General features: G+C 37.4%; 1 protein-coding gene across 2 annotated transcripts in view; it reads right to left on the reverse strand.

The window, feature by feature from the left end:
• Positions 1-20851, reverse strand: part of LOC308696379 (solute carrier family 22 member 23) — a 56699-nt gene that overhangs the window by 10029 nt on the left and 25819 nt on the right. For both annotated transcript variants that reach the window (XM_081375074.1, XM_081375073.1), the window contains 4 exons: positions 19543-19646; positions 15767-15921; positions 4189-4357; positions 3310-3437 (listed from right to left, as the gene is read on the reverse strand). In XM_081375074.1, coding sequence (XP_081231200.1) covers positions 3310-3437; positions 4189-4357; positions 15767-15921; positions 19543-19646 — 556 coding nt within the window. The remainder of the gene's footprint in view (positions 1-3309; positions 3438-4188; positions 4358-15766; positions 15922-19542; positions 19647-20851) is intronic.

The following is a 20851-nucleotide window of genomic DNA, read 5'->3' on the forward strand; positions in this document are numbered from 1 at the left end:
GAGACATAATCCAAAAAAAAATATCCAGAAATCACAATGTATGATTTTTTAACTATTTATTTGTATGATACAGCTGCAAATAAGTATTTGAACACCTGAGAAAATCAATGTTAATATTTGGTACAGTAGCCTTTGTTTGCAATTACAGAGGTCAAACGTTTCCTGTAGTTTTTCACCAGGTTTGCACACACTGCAGGAGGGATTTTGGCCCACTCCTCCACACAGATCTTCTCTAGATCAGTCAGGTTTCTGGGCTGTCGCTGAGAAACACGGAGTTTGAGCTCCCTCCAAAGATTCTCTATTGGGTTTAGGTCTGGAGACTGGCTAGGCCACGCCAGAACCTTGATATGCTTCTTACAGAGCCACTCCTTGGTTATCCTGGCTGTGTGCTTCGGGTCATTGTCATGTTGGAAGACCCAGCCTCGACCCATCTTCAATGCTCTAACTGAGGGAAGGAGGTTGTTCCCCAAAATCTCGCAATACATGGCCCCGGTCATCCTCTCCTTAATACAGTGCAGTCGCCCTGTCCCATGTGCAGAAAAACACCCCCAAAGCATGATGCTACCACCCCCATGCTTCACAGTAGGGATGGTGTTCTTGGGATGGTACTCATCATTCTTCTTCCTCCAAACACGTTTAGTGGAATTATGACCAAAAAGTTCTATTTTGGTCTCATCTGACCACATGACTTTCTCCCATGACTCTTCTGGATCATCCAAATGGTCATTGGCAAACTTAAGATGGGCCTTGACATGTGCTGGTTTAAGCAGGGGAACCTTCCGTGCCATGCATGATTTCAAACCATGACGTCTTAGTGTATTACCAACAGTAACATTGGAAACGGTGGTCCCAGCTCTTTTCAGGTCATTGACCAGCTCCTCCCGTGTAGTTCTGGGCTGATTTCTCACCTTTCTTAGGATCATTGAGACCCCACGAGGTGAGATCTTGCATGGAGCCCCTGTCCGAGGGAGATTGACAGTCATGTTTAGCTTCTTCCATTTTCTAATGATTGCTCCAACAGTGGACCTTTTTTCACCAAGCTGCTTGGCAATTTCCCCGTAGCCCTTTCCAGCCTTGTGGAGGTGTACAATTTTGTCTCTAGTGTCTTTGGACAGCTCTTTGGTCTTGGCCATGTTAGTAGTTGGATTCTTACTGATTGTATGGGGTGGACAGGTGTCTTTATGCAGCTAACGACCTCAAACAGGTGCATGTAATTTAGGATAATAAATGGAGTGGAGGTGGACATTTTAAAGGCAGACTAACAGGTCTTTTAGGGTCAGAATTCTAGCTGATAGACAGGTGTTTCTGGATTTTTTTTTTTTTATTATGTCTCTCACAGTGGACATGCACCTACGATGACAATTTCAGACCCCTCCATGATTTCCAAGTGGGAGAACTTGCAAAATAGCAGGGTGTTCAAATACTTATTTTCCTCACTGTAAATTATATCCAACTTTATCCACAGCAATATACGATATAGAAAATCTCAACTCCCTTATTTATTTCATTGCAAAATGTAAACTATATTAACGCAGTATTTAAATCTGGATATAGAAGTACAGTATGTCCAATTTTATCTGCATACATCAGTATACTTAAGCAAGGTTATATATAATGTATAGCATAACTCTTTATTGCTTATACCGTCACAAAATATAAACTATATCACCCAGCTCTAATCTGCTAAATGCAATTATAAGACATGAAGATGTTAAGATATTATAGACACGAACATGATTTTCTATAAAGCTGCTTTGAAACAATGTGTGAAAAGTGTGATACAAATTAATTTGAGTGAACTTGAGAAATCATTTGCAGTACAACAGTGACATTTCTCAGAATAACACAAACTCAAATACAGTATCTCACAGGCTGAGTGCTTTAATGTCTTAAAGTAGACATGAAACTGAAGCGATATGACCATGAACATGCATTAAGGCAATAAATAGGATATGTTGTGATGTAATGCTGTGTTGGTGGTCACAGATAGTCACCATGGCTTCTCGAGTGTTTACACTGTCAGCAGCACAGCACAAACACAACTTGCAATGTTGACTTTATATTGTGAAAGACACTTTCACCTGCGCAGACGGCTGTCTGACGGAGACCGAGGACTGGTAAAATGCAGAAACCGGATAGAAGTCCTGTTAGCCAAACCTGTTTTGTGTTCCAGAGAAGTAGCCATTCCGGTTTTGAACAAGGTGAATAAATAATGGTGAATCTTTTCTTTAGGACATTTAAATGCATTCTGAAACGGTCTAGCCGAGTTTGGTCATAGCTAGAACACTTTGGGCCGCATTAATTTGTCAAGCCAACATAAAGACATTGACTAGTGCGATTGAGCTTTACACAAACTTAGCCATGCATTCATAAACATGGTTCTGAGCCATGATCTCATACAGTGATGCCTTTTCATCAGCAAATTCTTCATTCCCTCAATGTTCCTCTGTAAGTTTTTACCCTCCCAAAATTTTGCATAGAATAATAGCTGTTTATTGCAAAACATTTGGGAAGTTCTGGTCCTTGATTCTGATTGGTTAAGCCACGTTTGAAGTTGTTGTAAATTACTCTGCAAACATACACCTGTGACCTCATTACATCAGAACTACGTTATACAGTATTAGAATTATTATAACTGTTTAATAAAAGCAATCATTGTTTTATTCTACCTTTTTATCTTTCTTGGAATAGAGTACAATATTTGAAAATAGTGTATTAAAATTAAATATTAGGTCAACAACCTAGTTATTCTTAATATCCAAAATCATCGGTTATTAATCGGTTATCGGCCAGCGTGGTCCAACCTAGTTATCGTTATCGGTAAAATCCACAATCGGTCAATTAATTGTTTATCGGCCAGCGTGGTCCAACCAAGTTGTCAGTGAAATCCACTTTCGTCGATTAATCGGTTATCGGCAGCGTGATCCAACTTAGTTATCGGTAAAATCCACTATCGGTTGATTGTTTCTATGCTAACAGCGAGTTTTTTGACTTGTTAATAGCAGAATGTGGACGTGTACTAGTGATTGGCTTGCTTTCAGTCATTTTACAATTTTTTCGATTTAGTTCAGTTCTAAGTATGGTTATATTTTGCAATATTTTCTTCATATCTTGCTTAGTTCAAATGTATATCTTAGCTTGAAAAACAGGTGGCTATTATATTATAGCTTTATTATAACTATATATATATATATATATATATATATATATATATATATATATATATATATATATATATGTATATATATATATATATATATTGCACATTATAAACACAGCCTATCATCTGTATTGTCATTGGTTGTGTACCTGTCATGAGTTCCTCGGCATCATGCTCTAGATCGATGCCGTTCTTCTTGGCGACGCGCTCCACGATCCATTTGGAGCGGCTGTACTGCTGAGTCGCAAGCAGCCAGCGCACAGATTCTGGGAAAATCCTGGAGCATGAAGGATATACTTTACTATATTATGATCACAATATATTAAACTACAGGCACTAACCTAATCTAATCTGGACTAAACACTTAGATTAACTAAGCATGAAGTGGTTCCATGTGTCATATGATGATAAATATCGTCTCTGGTTACACTTTACAATAAGGTCTCACTTGTTAACATTAACTTACATGAACAACCAATGAGCAAAATATTTAAAGCAGTTATTAGTCATTGTTTATGTTAGTAAAAAAATCTAATTGCTCATTGTTAATGTTAGTTTTTGTAAACTAACTTTTTTGTTAGAAATTGTATTCTATATACATTATGAGATGAGTCTCCAGTCATAATCATGTTTCAGTCATTTTGCTAACATGATTTAACACATTGCTAAAATGTTTTATCGTGTTTCTTGTGTGTGAAAAAATGACTGTTATTGTTTGAAGTACTTTATTTTTAGGCTTTTAACTGTGAAGCAAAGCCCCGTTTTCAGCAGTCATTCCTCCAGACTGCTAAAGGAACACTGTGTTATATAATCCTTCTAATGTGCTAATTTGGTTCTTAAGAATCTTTTCTTTTGAAACGTATTTGAAACCGATAGAGCTGCTTAATGAAGTGTGGAAACAGCATTGCACTGATGTATTTGCTGCTCGCTTCAGTTGCTGCTGTATTGCTATAAACTTTCATTGTAAACTCAAGCACAATTAAAATAAACAGTCAGATGTTGGTTGTAAGAATGGCAGCGGCACTCACCAGATGTAGGACAGCATGAGTAAGAGGGGGCAGATTATAACGACTTGTAAGATCTGCCAATCCCGACAGAGGGCGGCCAGTCCTGGCATGAGCAGCTGACCCGCCAACACCATGAAGTTCGCCACCATGGTCATGGAGAAACGCCAACCCGGCAGACACAGCTCAATCCCTGCAGACCCAAAACACACCATCACATCACCACAACTCAAACTAAAGCCAGTTTAAAACCACTTGAGGCACATTGCAAATACCATTTCAACATAACATGACTGTATTTAAGCTTCTGAAGAACGTTTAAGCCACATTGACTTGCAAGCTTTTTCTGTAAAAGGTTCAAAAACAATTTCAGAGAGTTTTATTCACTTATGGTTAGGGATGCACGATATATCTGCCACCATATCGGTATCGGCCGATATATGTTCATTTGCAATGTTATCGATATCGGCCCAATAAGAACATTTGGCCAATACATTAAAGCCGATGGATAATGGATTATTTCCTTTAGATGTGCATTGTTCGCCATGATGGTTTTGAATTGCTTGAAATATGATTAGAGCCAGTAATCAGGAAAATACAGTTCAGTGCAACATGTGCAGCGCAAGTCTGTCATATCGGCTACATACAGTTATCATGTGAACAATATACTTGTGTGTTTGGGACATGGCTTTTAATGGTGAGACTTTTGATTTTGCAATCAGGCTCTCAAAAATTATATAAGAATTCATATTTAGATTTATCGGCCAATATATCGGTGATAGGCTTTCAGATATGAAGAGTTATCGGTTATCGGCCAATATAATGTTCATTTTTAATGTTATCGATATCGGCCCAATAAGAAAATTTGGCCAATACATTAAAGTCGATAAGTAATGTATTACAGTATTTCCTTCAGCTGAGACACTTCAGATGTGCACTGTTCAACATGATGGTTTTGAATTGCTTGAAATATGATTTGAATCACTTCAAAAAAGGAAAAGACAGTTCAGTGAGACTTTTGATTTTGTAATCAGGCTCTCAAAAATTGTATAAAAATTCGAATTTAGATTTATCGGTCAATATATCGGTTATCGGCTTTCAAATATAAAGAGTTATCGGTATCAGTCAAAATGTTCATATCGGTGCATCCCTAAAAAAAATGGTGGTTTAGAAAAACGAATTGGAGCCACCAAATTGTTAACAATAATGTCACATTTTAATAATTGTTTCTTCCTATGGTGACAGAAAAGGTTGAAATGTTTTGAATAATAATCCTTCTATCCCATCTCTCTGTCCCAACAGTGGAATCTAGTGTGTGACTCTGCCTGGATCAATATATCAATATATCTGGGCCAATATATCGGTCATCTGCTTTTAAATATAAAGAATTATCGGTTATCGGTATCGGCCAAAATGTTAATATCGGTGCATCCCTAGGTATGGGACTTTTAAAACACTGTAATTCTTGCATGAGCCGATTCAAAGGCTTCTGCCCTGTCATCTGTGTACAGTGATCTCAAATGTTCATTAGTATTCATAGTGCAGAAGCACACGGCAGACAACAGGGCTGGTCTTCAATGACAGACCAATACTGCAATATCAAATGATGGCAAACTCACAGAACATGCATCAGCCCCTGACATGGGCCAACAGCTTCTTCAGAAAATACTGCAACACAGTGACTGCACAATCCCTCAGGAGAGCCTGGAATTTCAATGAGGAGCAACCAAAGGATTCTCTGTGCTCAAAAGAGCTCGAGCTGAAATAGTGCTCACGATGTTCACAGGCAAACCACTTTCTTTCTCAGATAAACTGTAGATCTTTGGATTACTACAACATCCTCCTAACTCAGAATAGTATCCTCTCTGTTCAGTGACCATTGTAATTTCACTTAGTATATATAACTTTTTCAAGTATTAAGTCAAGTTTGTGTAATGCAACTATTTACCCTCACGTACACGTAAAAAGTGAAGTATACTTTGGCCTTGAGTCAATGAATCGTGCTTTCAAGACAAGACTGGAATTTTTTAATGATGTGTCTAATGGACGTAACCGTGCTTAGTGTTTTAAAGAGTTTGTTGTGCTATTTCAGACTGAGTGTAAAGCAGATAATGTGCTTTCAGTTTTGCAAATTTGGTAAGAAGATTATGAGCACGAGTGAATGCTTTCACTGAGTTTACCTCAACTTTTAGTGTGGAACCAACTGTAAACCTGTTATGGTCATCTCTATTCCCAGCCAATATCTGTCAAATTAATGAACACCGTTAATAACTATCTACCCTAATTTATAAACATCTAAAACTCTTCCCACAAAATCGCAGTTTTATTGGGAGTGAACGGAGCTTTCTGATGAAACAAGTAGACAATGCAGACATTTCTAAATTTACAAACTTGCGAGTTCTGCTTATGGATTGCAGAAAAGTGAGTATGATTATGAATATAATATATAAGTACAATATATTATTGAGGGTATGGTTTATGAAATTGTTGCTAAAATGAGAGAAGTTTTAAAATGTGTGAGTGTGGTTTATGAACTGACAGTACAGATTACTAAATTATGCATTGCACTGTAAAAAAATGATTCTAATTTCAATAGAAAAAGAAAATTATCATAAAATGGTAAAAATAAATGATATGCTTAATATAAGTTCGTTTGGCACCCCAATGCGGGGTTAACAGTGCAAAAGCAGGGTTTTACTATACTATAGCCCTGTACTATACTAAAAACTGTAGCATATCTGCTTCTATATCACAAGTGTGAGACGCTCCTTTACCTGGGGTTAAAGTGAGGTTTAGAACGGGGATAAGACCAGTGAGAAAAAACACTCTGTTCAAAACTCTAGTAATCTGCTTCGTTCTCTCGTTCTCCACATACTGAGGCAGCCATCTAATGAGTGAACATTATGGGCAGAGCTCGAGCCAGACGGGATTTAAACTGTCGGCTGAAGACCCAAGTTTGGTTTGAAGATGAAAAACATACCAAGCACAATTAGTGGTGGGGGAAAAAATCGATTCTGTTCAGTATCGCGATATTTTGCACACGCAATTATATCGATACAGTAGCGCAAAGTATTGCAATATTTAATTACAAAATGATCTGTTTTACTTTCGGGTATTTCTCCATTGGTTTTCTCTGAGTTTACTCTGATAATTTACATTTGTGTTTTACATCCACAAGGTGGCGCTTGTTGCGGTGCTTTGTTGTCGTGCATTCAACAGCAAACTCAAATGAAAATGGCTTCACCATCACAAAATCGAAAGTGTGGGTAAATTTCGGTTTTTATCAAAAAGTAAATAGTATATTTATGAATATACTGAATGAATATACTACCCCAAATGAATTTCGGTTGATGACCTTGCAGCCAACAGGACTGGACTCTATCAGTGCACATTTTTGTTAATCTTTCTCAATTTGATTGAAGCTCTAAGTTACTCTTATTTATATGATTATTCTCAGGTTTATGTTACTCTATTGTATTTAAATAATTTATAGTTATGTGCTGGGAGCTCATCATTCACGTGAGAGGTCTCCTATTCAGAGAATAATTACGTCTTGTCCTGTAATAAGGTCCTGTGTCCTGAATGTTCAAGTTTTTGCACTACCCTCCTGAGTTTTTGCACTTCAGTTAATGTGTAGAATATAATGTTCACAGAATTAAATGTGACATTTGAAGTGAGTTGAGCAGACTTATTTTCCTCATTTTTTGTAATGTCCTTGAATAATATGGGGGACATGAATCACAATATATCGCAGAATCGAATCGCAATACTTGCTGTATCACAATATGTTAAGAATCGCAATAATTTTTAATCGTGGCCCAAATATCGCAATACTATCGAATCGTCACATTTTTGCCAATTCCCAGCCCTAAGCACAATGTCCTCTCTCCACTCCTGATTTCTAACACACACACTCACAGCGTTCGGATGGTCTTGAGACTGTCAGAGCAAAAACTAAAGCTGAAGGTCTCTGTGTGTTTTCTCTGTCTCCGGTTGCGTTCATATGTAAATTGAACACACACACACACACACACACACACACACACACACACACACACACACACACACACACACACACACACACACACACACACACACACAACACTGTACAACCTCTGCGTGTGTGTGTTGTTAGTGTTGTGCACAGACAGACAATAGCCTAATGATAACCCCTTTCGTGCTCAAAATATAGAAACATCCTAAAATGTGTTTACCTTACAGGCAAAAATAGCAAAAAATTGATTTGCTTGAAGCTATTAAAAATAGACTACTATTTGGCAACTGTGGAAAGGATTGAGAATAACTCTTCTCTGAAAACTTTCTCTGACATGTATTTTATACAATTTTGATTTATTTATTCTAAAACAAGGCAAGGATACTAAATGATTTTTAGTAATGTAATGTGACGGCACATAGTCCATATCTCATATTTATTCCTAATGTCTTGTACTGTTATATATAATGTGGATGAATATGCATATGCAAAGTATATGCAGATGAGGATATGCACAGTAAAACGAGGCGTTGTAAGCTCATATATGGTTATTTCAGGGTTGTGCACAATCTTCCTCTGACTAAAGGGAATTAAGTGCAGGTTCTGGCTTTTGTTAGTACACACACTTCAGGATGAAATCTACTGCAGGTTTAATACATGAGGCCGCTGGTGTGAACGGGAATGTGTTTCCCTCTCGACTTGTGATCCGCTCGACCGAAACGCATCTCAGCACCAGGAGTAAACAGGGCCTGAGTCAGCATCTCAGCTGGAACTGAACCTCGCTCTCTTGCTTTCGGAAAAACCCTCAAGCCTCATTTCTTAAAAAGCCTCCAGTACGGCAGCTCACCAGCTTCTGGAGCGAAGCCCGAAAGAGAGAACCTTGATCTCCTTAACCATCTGATCCAAATCCCCCACGACCCCACAGCTCAACTGCTCGTGAACACACACACACACACACACACACACACACACACACACACACACACACACACACACACACACACACACACACACACTTAATTAGCCATCTGAATGAGGACATTCCATAGACGTAATGGTTTTTATACTGTACAAATTGTATATTCTGTCCTCTTACACTGACCCTACCCCTAAACCTCCCCATCACATTTTTTGTATTTTACATTTTTACATCATAACTAAAATTTGACCGAGAACTCCGTTCGCGTTCTTCTTAAATCCTTATTAGATGAATTGAAATAAACTGTTCAAGACTGATTGTCATGAGTACGAATGCCTCTGTGAGGACGGTTCTCCTGTTGAGCGCCAGCAGGGGGCGCCGTGAGGGATCTGGGTTGTTTGTCTGGCCCGAGGCTGACACTATGACCTTCCCCTGAGTCACATGAGTCACTCATGGCTTCATGCCATTATGTCAAATATTCAAATACACTCCCTCCCGACAGGACCGCCGGCTCTGTGTGTCATGAGGGCGAGTTCACGATAACAGAGATCACGATAGGCAGAGTCTCCTGCAGCTCAGACAGGTGGAGATCAGGGCTAGCCCTGCATTCAAGTGGGACTCACTGATCAAATGTATATCTTGAATGCAACGCCATGTTACTGTGAAGCTGGTGGCATCTGTGAGTCTATTTATTTATGATTTAACGCCATATCAGCAGCGATGGCTATATTTATGGAATGCAATCAACAGCATTTAAATAAATAATAATAATAATAATTAAGATTACAATCAATTCCAAACATTGTTTACAATAATTTAACAATTGTCACAAAAAAAAAAATCATTATACAAAATCAGACATTTTCTGAATAAAAACGTTGTCTAATATCATTTAAAAAAGGACAGTCTATTAAAATATGTATTTCTGGGTCTATCATACATAAAGACAGAACAGAGAGAAAAGTTTGAGAGTAACAGTGGGAAAAACACAGTGTTACACCTGGGCCTGCTGGAGGAGTGCAGGTGGCGAGGGTCAAAGGTCACAGATAAACAGCTGTAGATTCAGCTCTGAAGAACACGGTCTCAGCACAACAGCTGAACTTTACTCCGGTCAGCATGCGGAACACTGACTGCACATCTTCTCTGAGATTACAGAAGAGCTCAAGATTCGATAGCAAGAAAACAAACAGAGAAGGAATGAAACACACTTTTAACAAGGAGAATAAAGCAAAATGCAAAGTCTTTGAATTGGATTGGACATGTTTCATTTGTAGGTTTTACTATATATCAGTTTGTTTTTATAAATGACTCGGAAAGCAGTATTTCTTGGCAATACTTTACAATAAGGTTCATTAGTTAACATTAGTAAATGTATTAACTAACATGAACAAACAATGAGCAATACATTTGTTACAGTATTTATTAATCTTTTTTCATGTTAGTTAATAATAATCCAGCTGTTCATTGTTTGTTCGTGTTAGTTCACAGTGCATTAACTAATGTTAACAAATACAACCTTTGATTTTAATAATGTACTAGTAAATGTTGAAACTAATATTAACTAAGATTAATAATTGCTGTAGAAGTATTGTTCATTCTTAGTTCATGTTTACTAAGGTTAACTAATAAGCCTGATTGTAAAGTGTTACCAGTTTCTTTCTAAAACCTGTGAGTTTCTTTCTTCTGCTGAACAAAAAAAGAAGATATTTTGAAGATTGTGTGTAACCAAACGGTTTCTAGTCCCCACTGACTTCCATAATATTTTTATTTTCAAGCTATGGAAGTCAATGGGGACCAGAAACCAAGACATGTTTCCAAAAGGGGCCCGTTCATTTCCAAAAAGGATTTTTAGCTTTCTCATGGAAGTCTAGTGTTGTGTCTGAAAAGTATTTTCACTAAAGGGACATGACATGTGAGTTAATCTACAGCAACAACCAGCCTTGAAATCTGGATGTCTTCAAAGGGCATGGACACGATTATTTCACTGAGCGTCAGTCTTGGCTAATCTAACCCCATAGTGACCCTAACCATAGTGCTGTTATCTAGGCCAGCTCATTATCTTAGGACACTCAATGTACATTGAAAGGTCTCTATCCATGGACACACAAAGCAACATGATTAAATGAGTGAACTCATTAGCTAAGGATTCCAAGGATGAGAGAAATTTAACACTTCTTTAGTGAGTGGGAAATACAGCCAGGCGTCGTCTCCTGGGATATCATGGATCATAGGCATTGGGATTTCCATTTTATTACTTTTTTAATGACTATGATATTTACGCATATAAGAGGTTACTCTTCAAGAAATACACAAACTGCAAGTTTCCTACCTCAAAGCTAATTCCCCAGTTTAAAATATGAGTTTTTGTTTTCCAACCCAGACAGCAGGATTTGATAGATTTTTGAAGGCAGCATGGATGTATCCTTCACTGCCTTTGATATCCCACAATCCTCTGCTTTCCATTCTGTGACAATTGAGCAAAGATGGCGTCTGAAAGTTGCGGCTGGTTGTCAGTTTGTGTGTAAATGTACATTTTTTGATCAACGTTTTCCACTTATGATGTCATTTCTAGCGAGAGATTACTATTGTAGTCATTAAATATTCACTTTTCACCAAAGCTCACTCTATTTTGCTGTAGATCATTAAACCGTTACGCTGCCTCTGAAGTCTGTCCGAAATCAGTTTTTCGAGGTTCCTTCGTGCCCAACCGCTGCCTGCAGAGTCAATATACAGTAGAGTCAAAATAGAGTCTTGCCTGATAGGGCAAGTCACGGCCTACATTTCAAGACGCAGCCAAAGGACAACAAGGCACAAGTGAAACCAGAAACATCAAGGCAACAGAATATCAAAACAAGTGTCTTAGAACACAAAACACAGGGGAAACACCCCTACACATTTGAAGAGCGGATTCCAGACGCTCAACAACAAACCAGAACTCCAGTTGGGTGGTGGCATGCAGGTGTAACAGGGCTAGGGGTCCTGGAGGTGGGAGTGGGTCAAGAAACTGGGGCAATGCAGGGTACCAAGGTACCAAGCACATGTAGCGCAGTTGTGCTTCGGGTGACCTGAGTTCGAGTCCCGGCTCATGGACCTTTCCCGAACCCGTCTCCCACCTCACTTCCTGTCTAACTACTGTCCAAAAACTCCAAAAATAAATCTTTTAAACAACAAAGTTTGTGTTGGTTCATGTCATTGTTTTCTTAACTATGCTCAACATGCTGCCAGTCAGGGCACCTAATCAACTAATCAATACATGGACTAACAATGTTTACTTGAGTTAAATATTAATATATATTGCATGAAGAAAGCGTGGTCAAGTTGAATATATGCTAGTGTAGCTTGTGCAATACTCATATAGCTATGTGATTACGTGGATACCGTGCCAATTACAGCTCGTCAATTATGTTTACTTGCTGTTTGCGGCATCCAATAGCCACATAGAGGCGGCTCGTGACTCGCTCGCACTTGCTCGTCATATCATTACTAAAGGAAGAGTGGCGATCTTAGCTTGATTTTTACTTTTATTTCAGCTTGACATATGTAGCCATGATTTAACCAATGCAATACGGTCAACAGGAAGTTGGCTCTCGCTATTTGCCCCTTCCAACACTAGCTCAAACAATAAAGGAAATAATAAAGAAAATGGAAGTGATCACCTGTGACAGTGAATAACCAATAAGACATTTCAAAGAATTATTGCTCCTACACTTGCGTTTCTGGAAGATGTAATGCCCTTTGAAACATAGTATTCTAAACAGAAAGTGAAAATGAGGATGAAAATGATAAATTTTTTATTAATATTTTAACGTTTTTGGCACAAAATTTCTGGCAAATAAAAAAACCTTCTATTACAAAGCCATTGTTATGAATAAAAAGGAAGGTTACCAAGCCAAGTCTTCATGACTCACTTCATGATATTCAAGCAATGCATCATTATTTGACCGTGGTGTGAAAACACAGAACATGCTATTGTCCAGGACAGATCGACCGCCTGCAAGACACGAACCCCAGTCTCCTTTGTTAAGTTGATTCATGGCTGCACTGACCTTAATTATTTCCACCTGTCCTTGTTCTCTCTCCTTTACACTCTCATCTTGTTCTAAGTTATTTGGTAAATCGTTCCCTAAGTTGGTCCGTCTCCAGCCTGTTCCAGTCAGTCTAGCCTAGTCTTGTTTCAGTCAGGTTTGTATTGACCTTTTGTATTCTGTAGATTGACTCTCTAGTCCTGTCTAGTCTAGTTCTTGCCTAGTTCTGTTCTGTTCCTGTTTTGTTCTTTTTTGACGAGTCATTGTTCAATTTGCAAACATAATCATTTGCAGAAAAACAAAGCCTTTAAGACCAAGCAGAAGCCTGTGCAAGCGGGTTGCTTTGGCAGTGGGCGGGACTAATGTGAATGCTGTAATCCCATTGGCTATTGCTCACCTTTCACTGTTTATGCTTGATTTCAGCAAACTACTTCAGGAAAATAAAACTGATATTAGCCAACATTATCAAATGATCACACGTTTCCAAATATAAATACAGTTAACTTAACATGGCAAAGGTATTGATACCCTAATTTAGAAATCAAGACAATAATCAGAATCACAAAATGCTTGAAACTACTGACATCAGTAATAGCAAATACGGTAGCCGACTCTGTGTCCTCTGTCTACTCACCACAGACTGTTTTTCATCTGTATCTACACAACCTTGTCCTGTCTCCTGCCAGTGGCATCAGGCTCAAGGGTTGGGCTTAGCAGGGAAGAAATTTACATAGCAACCGCAATTCTCCCCTTCACATCCCACATTTAAATAAGAATATTATACGAGTGCTGCCAGAAGGTGATTATCAGTGACAAATTAGGGTATGCTCATAACATAAAGCTATCGTATGACTTCAGAAGAACTGCTATGATATTTTATGGTGATTTTTTTACTTTGGCTGCCCCTGGTCCTTTCTGATGTACTGAAAAGGCCAAACCTGAATGTTTTACTTTGAAGAAAAGTCATTTGAGTGTTGAATGTCATAAGGGCAAGTAATGAAAAATAGATATTTAAAAGTAGCATGAAAAACATGGAATGCCTAAAGTTATTGCATTTCATTGTGTGCCAGAACAGCATATCAAAATAACAATAATAATAGTTATGTGGTGTTGCACATGTTACTTGTTATGCACACTGTAAAAATGATCTTTTCGAAGTTTGCAGTATAAGAAAATACTATTTAATTTTACTTTTCATTCAATGTTTTACTCGCAGTTTCTTTGTAATTGTTTGTGAAATTTAATAGCAATTTCTGAGTGAAAAATTGTTTCTATACCCTTTTTTATTGTATGATTCATTATCACCCATTAAAAACGTCTGAAGCACGCCAATAGTCCAGGCCGGGTCTATTTTTGGGAGTGCTTTTCAAGGTAGATGGAGTCGAGCGAATTACTATGACAAGTAAACTGAAAGGCCACCGTACCCACTTTTACAACACAGCGTCATCAGACAGTCAGGTGAGGCATTGGTGCAAACCCTATTACTGCAACGACAGAGTTCATCTAAAGAGGATTATCACTCATCAGAACATGTCTTCACTGTTAAGCACGCAGAAGGTCACCTTTACTCTACGCGTAATCCATCTGAATGAATATAACCAACTGAGAAGACAGTGCAATAGAGTAGAGAGCCCCTAATTGACCTTTGTGCCTCATGGGAAGACCTTTATGAGAGAGCCACAAATCATATATATTGAGTAAAAAACTGTCTAGAACAAAGAAATCTATAAGGCCAACAGCCAGACAAACAACATATTTACACACAATTCACTGATAACTTCAAAGAAGAGATAGTATTTCAAACACAAGTCATTATTGACATTTAATAATCTCAATCCATCACAGTCCAGTTTGTAAACAACATCCTTTGCCTTTCCTCAAGAGCAACAATGAGTTTCTGATGAAGGAATGAAAATCTTCATACAATACAATCAGTTGAGCCTGATCATGTGACTTCCACAAAGCAGGAGCTCTTACTCCATCCATGCGCCCAATGTTTTGTACGCTTAAACACCCTGATGCTTTTCCGTGGCTCCCAAACATTGAACCACATTATGAAAAGTTATCAGGGTATTTGTCACAGTAGAAAGATAAAGAAACAGAGTTAAGCTAAAAACATTAAAAACTATTGTTATGTTTTCAAATGCCAATATCTATGACAGGTGTATGAATGCTAAATGTTACTATACATTTGAATTGTATCCATATCTGTTGTTAAAGTCAATGCACATATAATGTAGTGCAATATGTGTATTATTATGTATATTTAATGTGAATGTGTATATATATTTTTGATTTGTTTTGCAGTTGTGAGCAATGCAAGTAATGCCCTTTGCTTGAAAAAGATTACTACAAGAATACTGCAAAGAAATGAAGAATGATGTTGTCGTCTGAAGCCCAGCTCTTAATAAAGCAGTTTAATCTAAAGGTGACACAGGGCAACTTTTTAGGCAATGTTGGTGCCAACGGGCAACCAGATGAGACACAGGGCCCACGACCAATCTAAATGATCCAGATAGAAATTTATAGCCCATTTACAATGGGAAAGTGCCCAGGCAACAATCGCTCGGCAAGATTGCCCAGCAACATTGCTCAAAAAGTTGCCCTGTGTATCATCACCTAAGAGCAGCATGACGGTGTTGAATTACAGAGAGTGTTACTCACTCAGCGCGTAGAGGGACAGTGTGATCCCTGCCAAGCAAAACCCCTCGAAGAAGCGCAGGGTGCTGAACATCGGGACGTTGACAGAGAAGGCCACTGTCATGCCGAAAACTAACATGAAGAAGACGGACAGGATCAGGACCGGGTGCCTTCCAAACCTGAGTGTTAGAAAAGGCAAAATGAAGCATTTCATCAAAAAGCCATTTTGCTGAATGGTGTATACCGAGTGGTTCAACTGGTTTTGCTTCAGGAACCAGAATTTATATTAGATCATATCATGTGACATTAAGTGATTCAGCACAGTAGCTTTGTTTATTGTACAAAAGCAAGCAATCATTAGGGGCATGCCACTCGAAAATGATTTATTCACGCTGGTGATGTGCTAATGTTGTATTCTGGATTGGCAACCATATTTAAATGCAGGACTGTGAAATTCATAATGTTGATGTATTATAATATTGCCTTCTAGTCCACGTTGAGCAGTTTAGAGCTGGTCCATAGGATATTGTACATTTGGCTATGATATAAACAATCACCCAGGTGAGATTTGCAATGTAATAAATATCGCTTAGTGTGATTATACTGTGTGTTGGTCATTCCTGCAATTTGGTGACTTTTGAGCTTGGAAACTTTTTTAAAAACTTTTTTTGATAATAGAAGGGACATGTAAAGTCAGAGAGATCAAGCGTAATCACCTACAGTACACAGTACGATTTATATAAACTTTTTTCCTAAAAACTGACATAAATAATCAATTCTGCAGTTCTTACTGTCTTTACAAACTCTAATTAATATGGAAAAGACTTTTATTGCTCACAGAAGTGGTCAGTAATTCATTACATTTACTTAAGTAATGTTTTGCTAAACAATACTTTATAAAAACGCACTTTAAGTGGGTACTTCTTACTCTTGTACAATTGTTAAACTGTGAATATTTATCATTTCATTCATGTGCACATTAGCATCATCTCTCTACATGGAAAAACTGAAACTTGTAGTCCACATTCATGCAAAGACAAAGCCTTTTCTGAGGATATGTTTTCAGTTTCATTAGGGGCCAGGCACCAAAGATGTGTAGCCTCCTATAGTAATCATTAGCGTTCCTCTACTACTTCTTCTTCTTCTGCTATTAAGTCTATGCAGCCCATGGAACCGTATGGTAAAAAGTAATGAAATTTGGCACACAGATAGAGGACAGTCTGAACATTAACCTCAGCAATTTTTGAGTCTCAAACTCAATCCCTCTAGCGCCACTAACTGTCCATATTTGCACTCATGTTTATGCTAATAACTTTTGAACCATAAGGGCTAGAAAAAATTCTGATTCCTTGGCTCAAGACGTCTTTTTCCGTCATGAAATTTAGAATTTTCTGTAAAACCAACTTTTCAGATCATTTTCAGACCATGCTGACAAAAAGTTTTCAAGGTGATTAGTCAAACGGTTCTGGAATAATGCACAAACGAATTCAACGAAAAGCACGCCAAAATAAACGTGAGGGAGGCTATACCTCCACAACGCTTAAACGTAATCTGATCAAACTTGGTGTGTGTTATGACAACCATGATCTGAGGTTACCTGCACAGTTTCGGTGCAGTGCCACCTAGTGATCAGGAGATATGAAAAATGGCTGTTTTTGCTTATAACTTCTAAACAGTTTGCCCCAAAATCACAAAACTGGCCTCTTTAGATTTAGTGCAGCATGCCGAGTCATATGGTCCCCAATATTCCCATATTGGTCATTTTGGGCGTCGGCCATTTTGAATTTTGTCATAAGATGCTTTATGTTTATGTTTGATAAACGCATTAACGTATCGTTACGAAACTCTGTATGTGGCATCGGCACCACGGTACTCAAAGCGTTTTAAGACAGCGCCACCTTTTGGACCAAAATTATAATGGAATTTAAAAAAATGCTAATAGCTTTTGATTAGTTTTGTCTATTGTAATAAAACTTACACTAGTCTTAATAGATTCCTTGGGTCATGCAGAGAACATATATATCAATTTTGCCATAGTTGGCCAAACTTCCTGCCCGCAATTTAGATATTTTTTTAATCTACTTTTTCGAACTCCTCCTAGACCTAGATTGGTCCAATTTTAACCAAATTTGAGTCAGATCATCTTCAGACCGCACTGGCAAAATGGATTTCGTGTCAATAGACAAAAACGCGATCATTTAACACATCAACAAAGTTGAGGCATGATGCCAAAATGACTCTGAGGCTTTATCTCTGCAATGCTTTGGTAAATTGACACCAAACTTTGCATGTGTCATTGTCACCTCACTCTGGCCACACCACATCAATTTGGCCACAACGCAACCTATTGGTCAAAAGTAATAAACAATTAAATCATATTCCTAGTGATTTTATTTAAGATTTTTCAACCATTATAATGAAAATCCTCTAAAATGTCTTAGATTACTCATTGTTGCAGTTAATCTGATGCTTGCACAACTTATCGTTCCTTCTTTATGCTTGGCCCCCATAATTGTTGCTTGCAGCTATATTTACTTTTTTAGTGTGAACAGATTGTTTTTCCCCTCTATAAAAAAAAACATTGCCTTATGCAGTTATTGATTTGTCTTCTTCAAATTAACATTGCTTAGGAAAAAATCATATACTATATTGTAATTATATTATGTAGTTAGAATATTTGGTCCCATGTTGACGGCACTGACGGTGGGACAATGTACCGTATGTCTACCAGCACAATGAAAATGACTGTGACCATGAAGTCACAAAAATGCAGCAAATACGCTTGCACACTTTTAAAAGACACCTTTCAGAAACATTTGGAAACAATCAATTATTTCTCCTAAATGTAGGGGACTATAAAACCAGCTCTTTAACATAAGCTCAAGTAGTTCTCAGTACCAGTTTCAATACCACAGCTACTGTATATTAAAATAATTAAAAATAAATAATAAAAATGTCAATAAAATATTGGAACTATTTAGCAATTTTATTTTCATATTTGAACATTAAAAAAAAATATGCTAGATCTATTTGACAAATCAGATGTTTCCCCATCCATTTTTATAGTTATTACTATGTTAATCATTGCGATTTGGGAATCAGTCCTGCATTTAAATATCTTTGTCACTCCCAAAAGTATCCAGTATGTACTTGACAACATGAAAAGTACAACTTTTATTCAAATTACGAATGGTTTATAAACAGAAGGAGTGCAAAGAGAGCTCTCTTTATAAACACTGAGCAATCAGTTCAGCTGACTATAAATCACTGTGCTTTGCGTCAGCACCTCACTTTTGGCTGCATATATCGCTCAGATGTAAATAAAACTGTAAATGAAGGCTGTGTGACACAACAGGGAAGGATTACTGTGAGAGGCAATTTGAGGCCATGGAGCAGTTTCCCTTTTTCTAAAATCAAAACAAATGACTACATTAAATATCTCTTTCACATATGGCTGTAGGTTGTGCAGCTAGTAAACAACTCTGTACTACATTTCACAAAAGACTATTAAACTATTAAATACACAAACCACTTAACATACCAGAACAATTATGATGTTAACATGGTTTTTGGACATCTGAAGTAACTAGAAACTCACTACTTCTATTAATTGGATACTTACTCAAGTAATTATTAACATAATTGTACTTCTACTTCTACTTCTGGTTACTCTATCCACCTCTATCATGTTTGGGACACAGTGTTATAATGAAGAGAAGTTACTCTTTAATGCATTAATATCTGAAAGAAAATGAGTTTTGATTCAAAAATATAAGCAAGACATTTTTAGATATACTCACCAATCTGCCAAAACTCCCAACACCAAGTATCCAAAGATGGAGCCCACCAACAGGGAAAACTTGGCAATGTGAACGATCCAGGCGGAGTCACACACTAGATTCCACTGTTGGGACAGAAAAATGAGTTATTATTCAAAACATTTCAACCTTTTCTGTCACCATAGGAAGAAACATAATTATTAAAATGTGCCATTACTGTTAATAATTTGGTGGCTCTAATTCGTTTTTCTAAACCACCATTTTTTTAGGGATGCACCGATATGAACATTTTGGCCGATACCGATAACTCTTTATACCGATAATTTTTGAAAGCCGATAACCGATATATTGGCCGATAAATCTAAATTTGAATTTTTATACACATTTTAAGAGCCTGATTACAAAATCAAAAGTCTCAGCATTAAAAGCCATGTCCCAAACACACAATTATAATGTTCTCATTATAATTATATGTAGCCTATGTGGCAGACAAACATGTTGCACCGAACTGTATTTTCCTTTTTTGAAGTGATTCAAATCATATTTCAAACAATTCAAAACCATCATGTTGAACAGTGAGCATCTGAAGTGTCTCAGCTGGAGGAAATAACACATTATTTATCAGCTTTGATATATTGGCCAAATATGGTATACTTACAAAGACAAAACACAAACACACATAAGACAAACATTAAAAAAACCTATTCTGTGTTTGACACCAAAAATTAACCAAAATTCCCAACAGGAAGTGTTTGATAATGGGGAGTTACCAAGATAAGGTGAGTATTTGGCACGTCATGTGATTTCAACATAGCGGCCGCTATGTTTGCTAGCATGATGCTAAGGGTTGTCGGTGGTTGTTTACAGGCTCTAGTCTTTTTATTTGTTTGTTTGTTTGTTTGTTGTTTTTCTCTCACCTTTAAATTTTATAAAAGTAGTATTTCATGTCTGTTTCAACCCTGTAAAGCCTGACATATGAAATAACAGCCAGAAAAAAACAGCAATAATTGTGAGATGAAAAAAAAAAAGTTGCATATGTGTTTTATGTTTTGTATTATATTTGATACATTAGGCTTGTATGGCTCATATAGTACGATATAGTGAGAATATTTGCTCAAACTCCAGGAGGAAAAAAGGCCCAAATTTGGTGCAGATACTGATATTTATAAGGCCAAAAAGTTGAAAGTCTGATGCTTGTAATGCAAATCAATTAGATCTTTATAACAGTCTAACAGATACTTGCATAAAATGCATATAAATATCAATATCTCCCAATAATATGTCTTAGTAAGATGATTAAATGCTTGGTTTTATGATCAAAGCTCTGTAA

Source organism: Scardinius erythrophthalmus, assembly GCF_964197995.2.
Source record: "Scardinius erythrophthalmus genome assembly, chromosome: 9".
NCBI lineage: Eukaryota > Metazoa > Chordata > Actinopteri > Cypriniformes > Leuciscidae > Scardinius > Scardinius erythrophthalmus.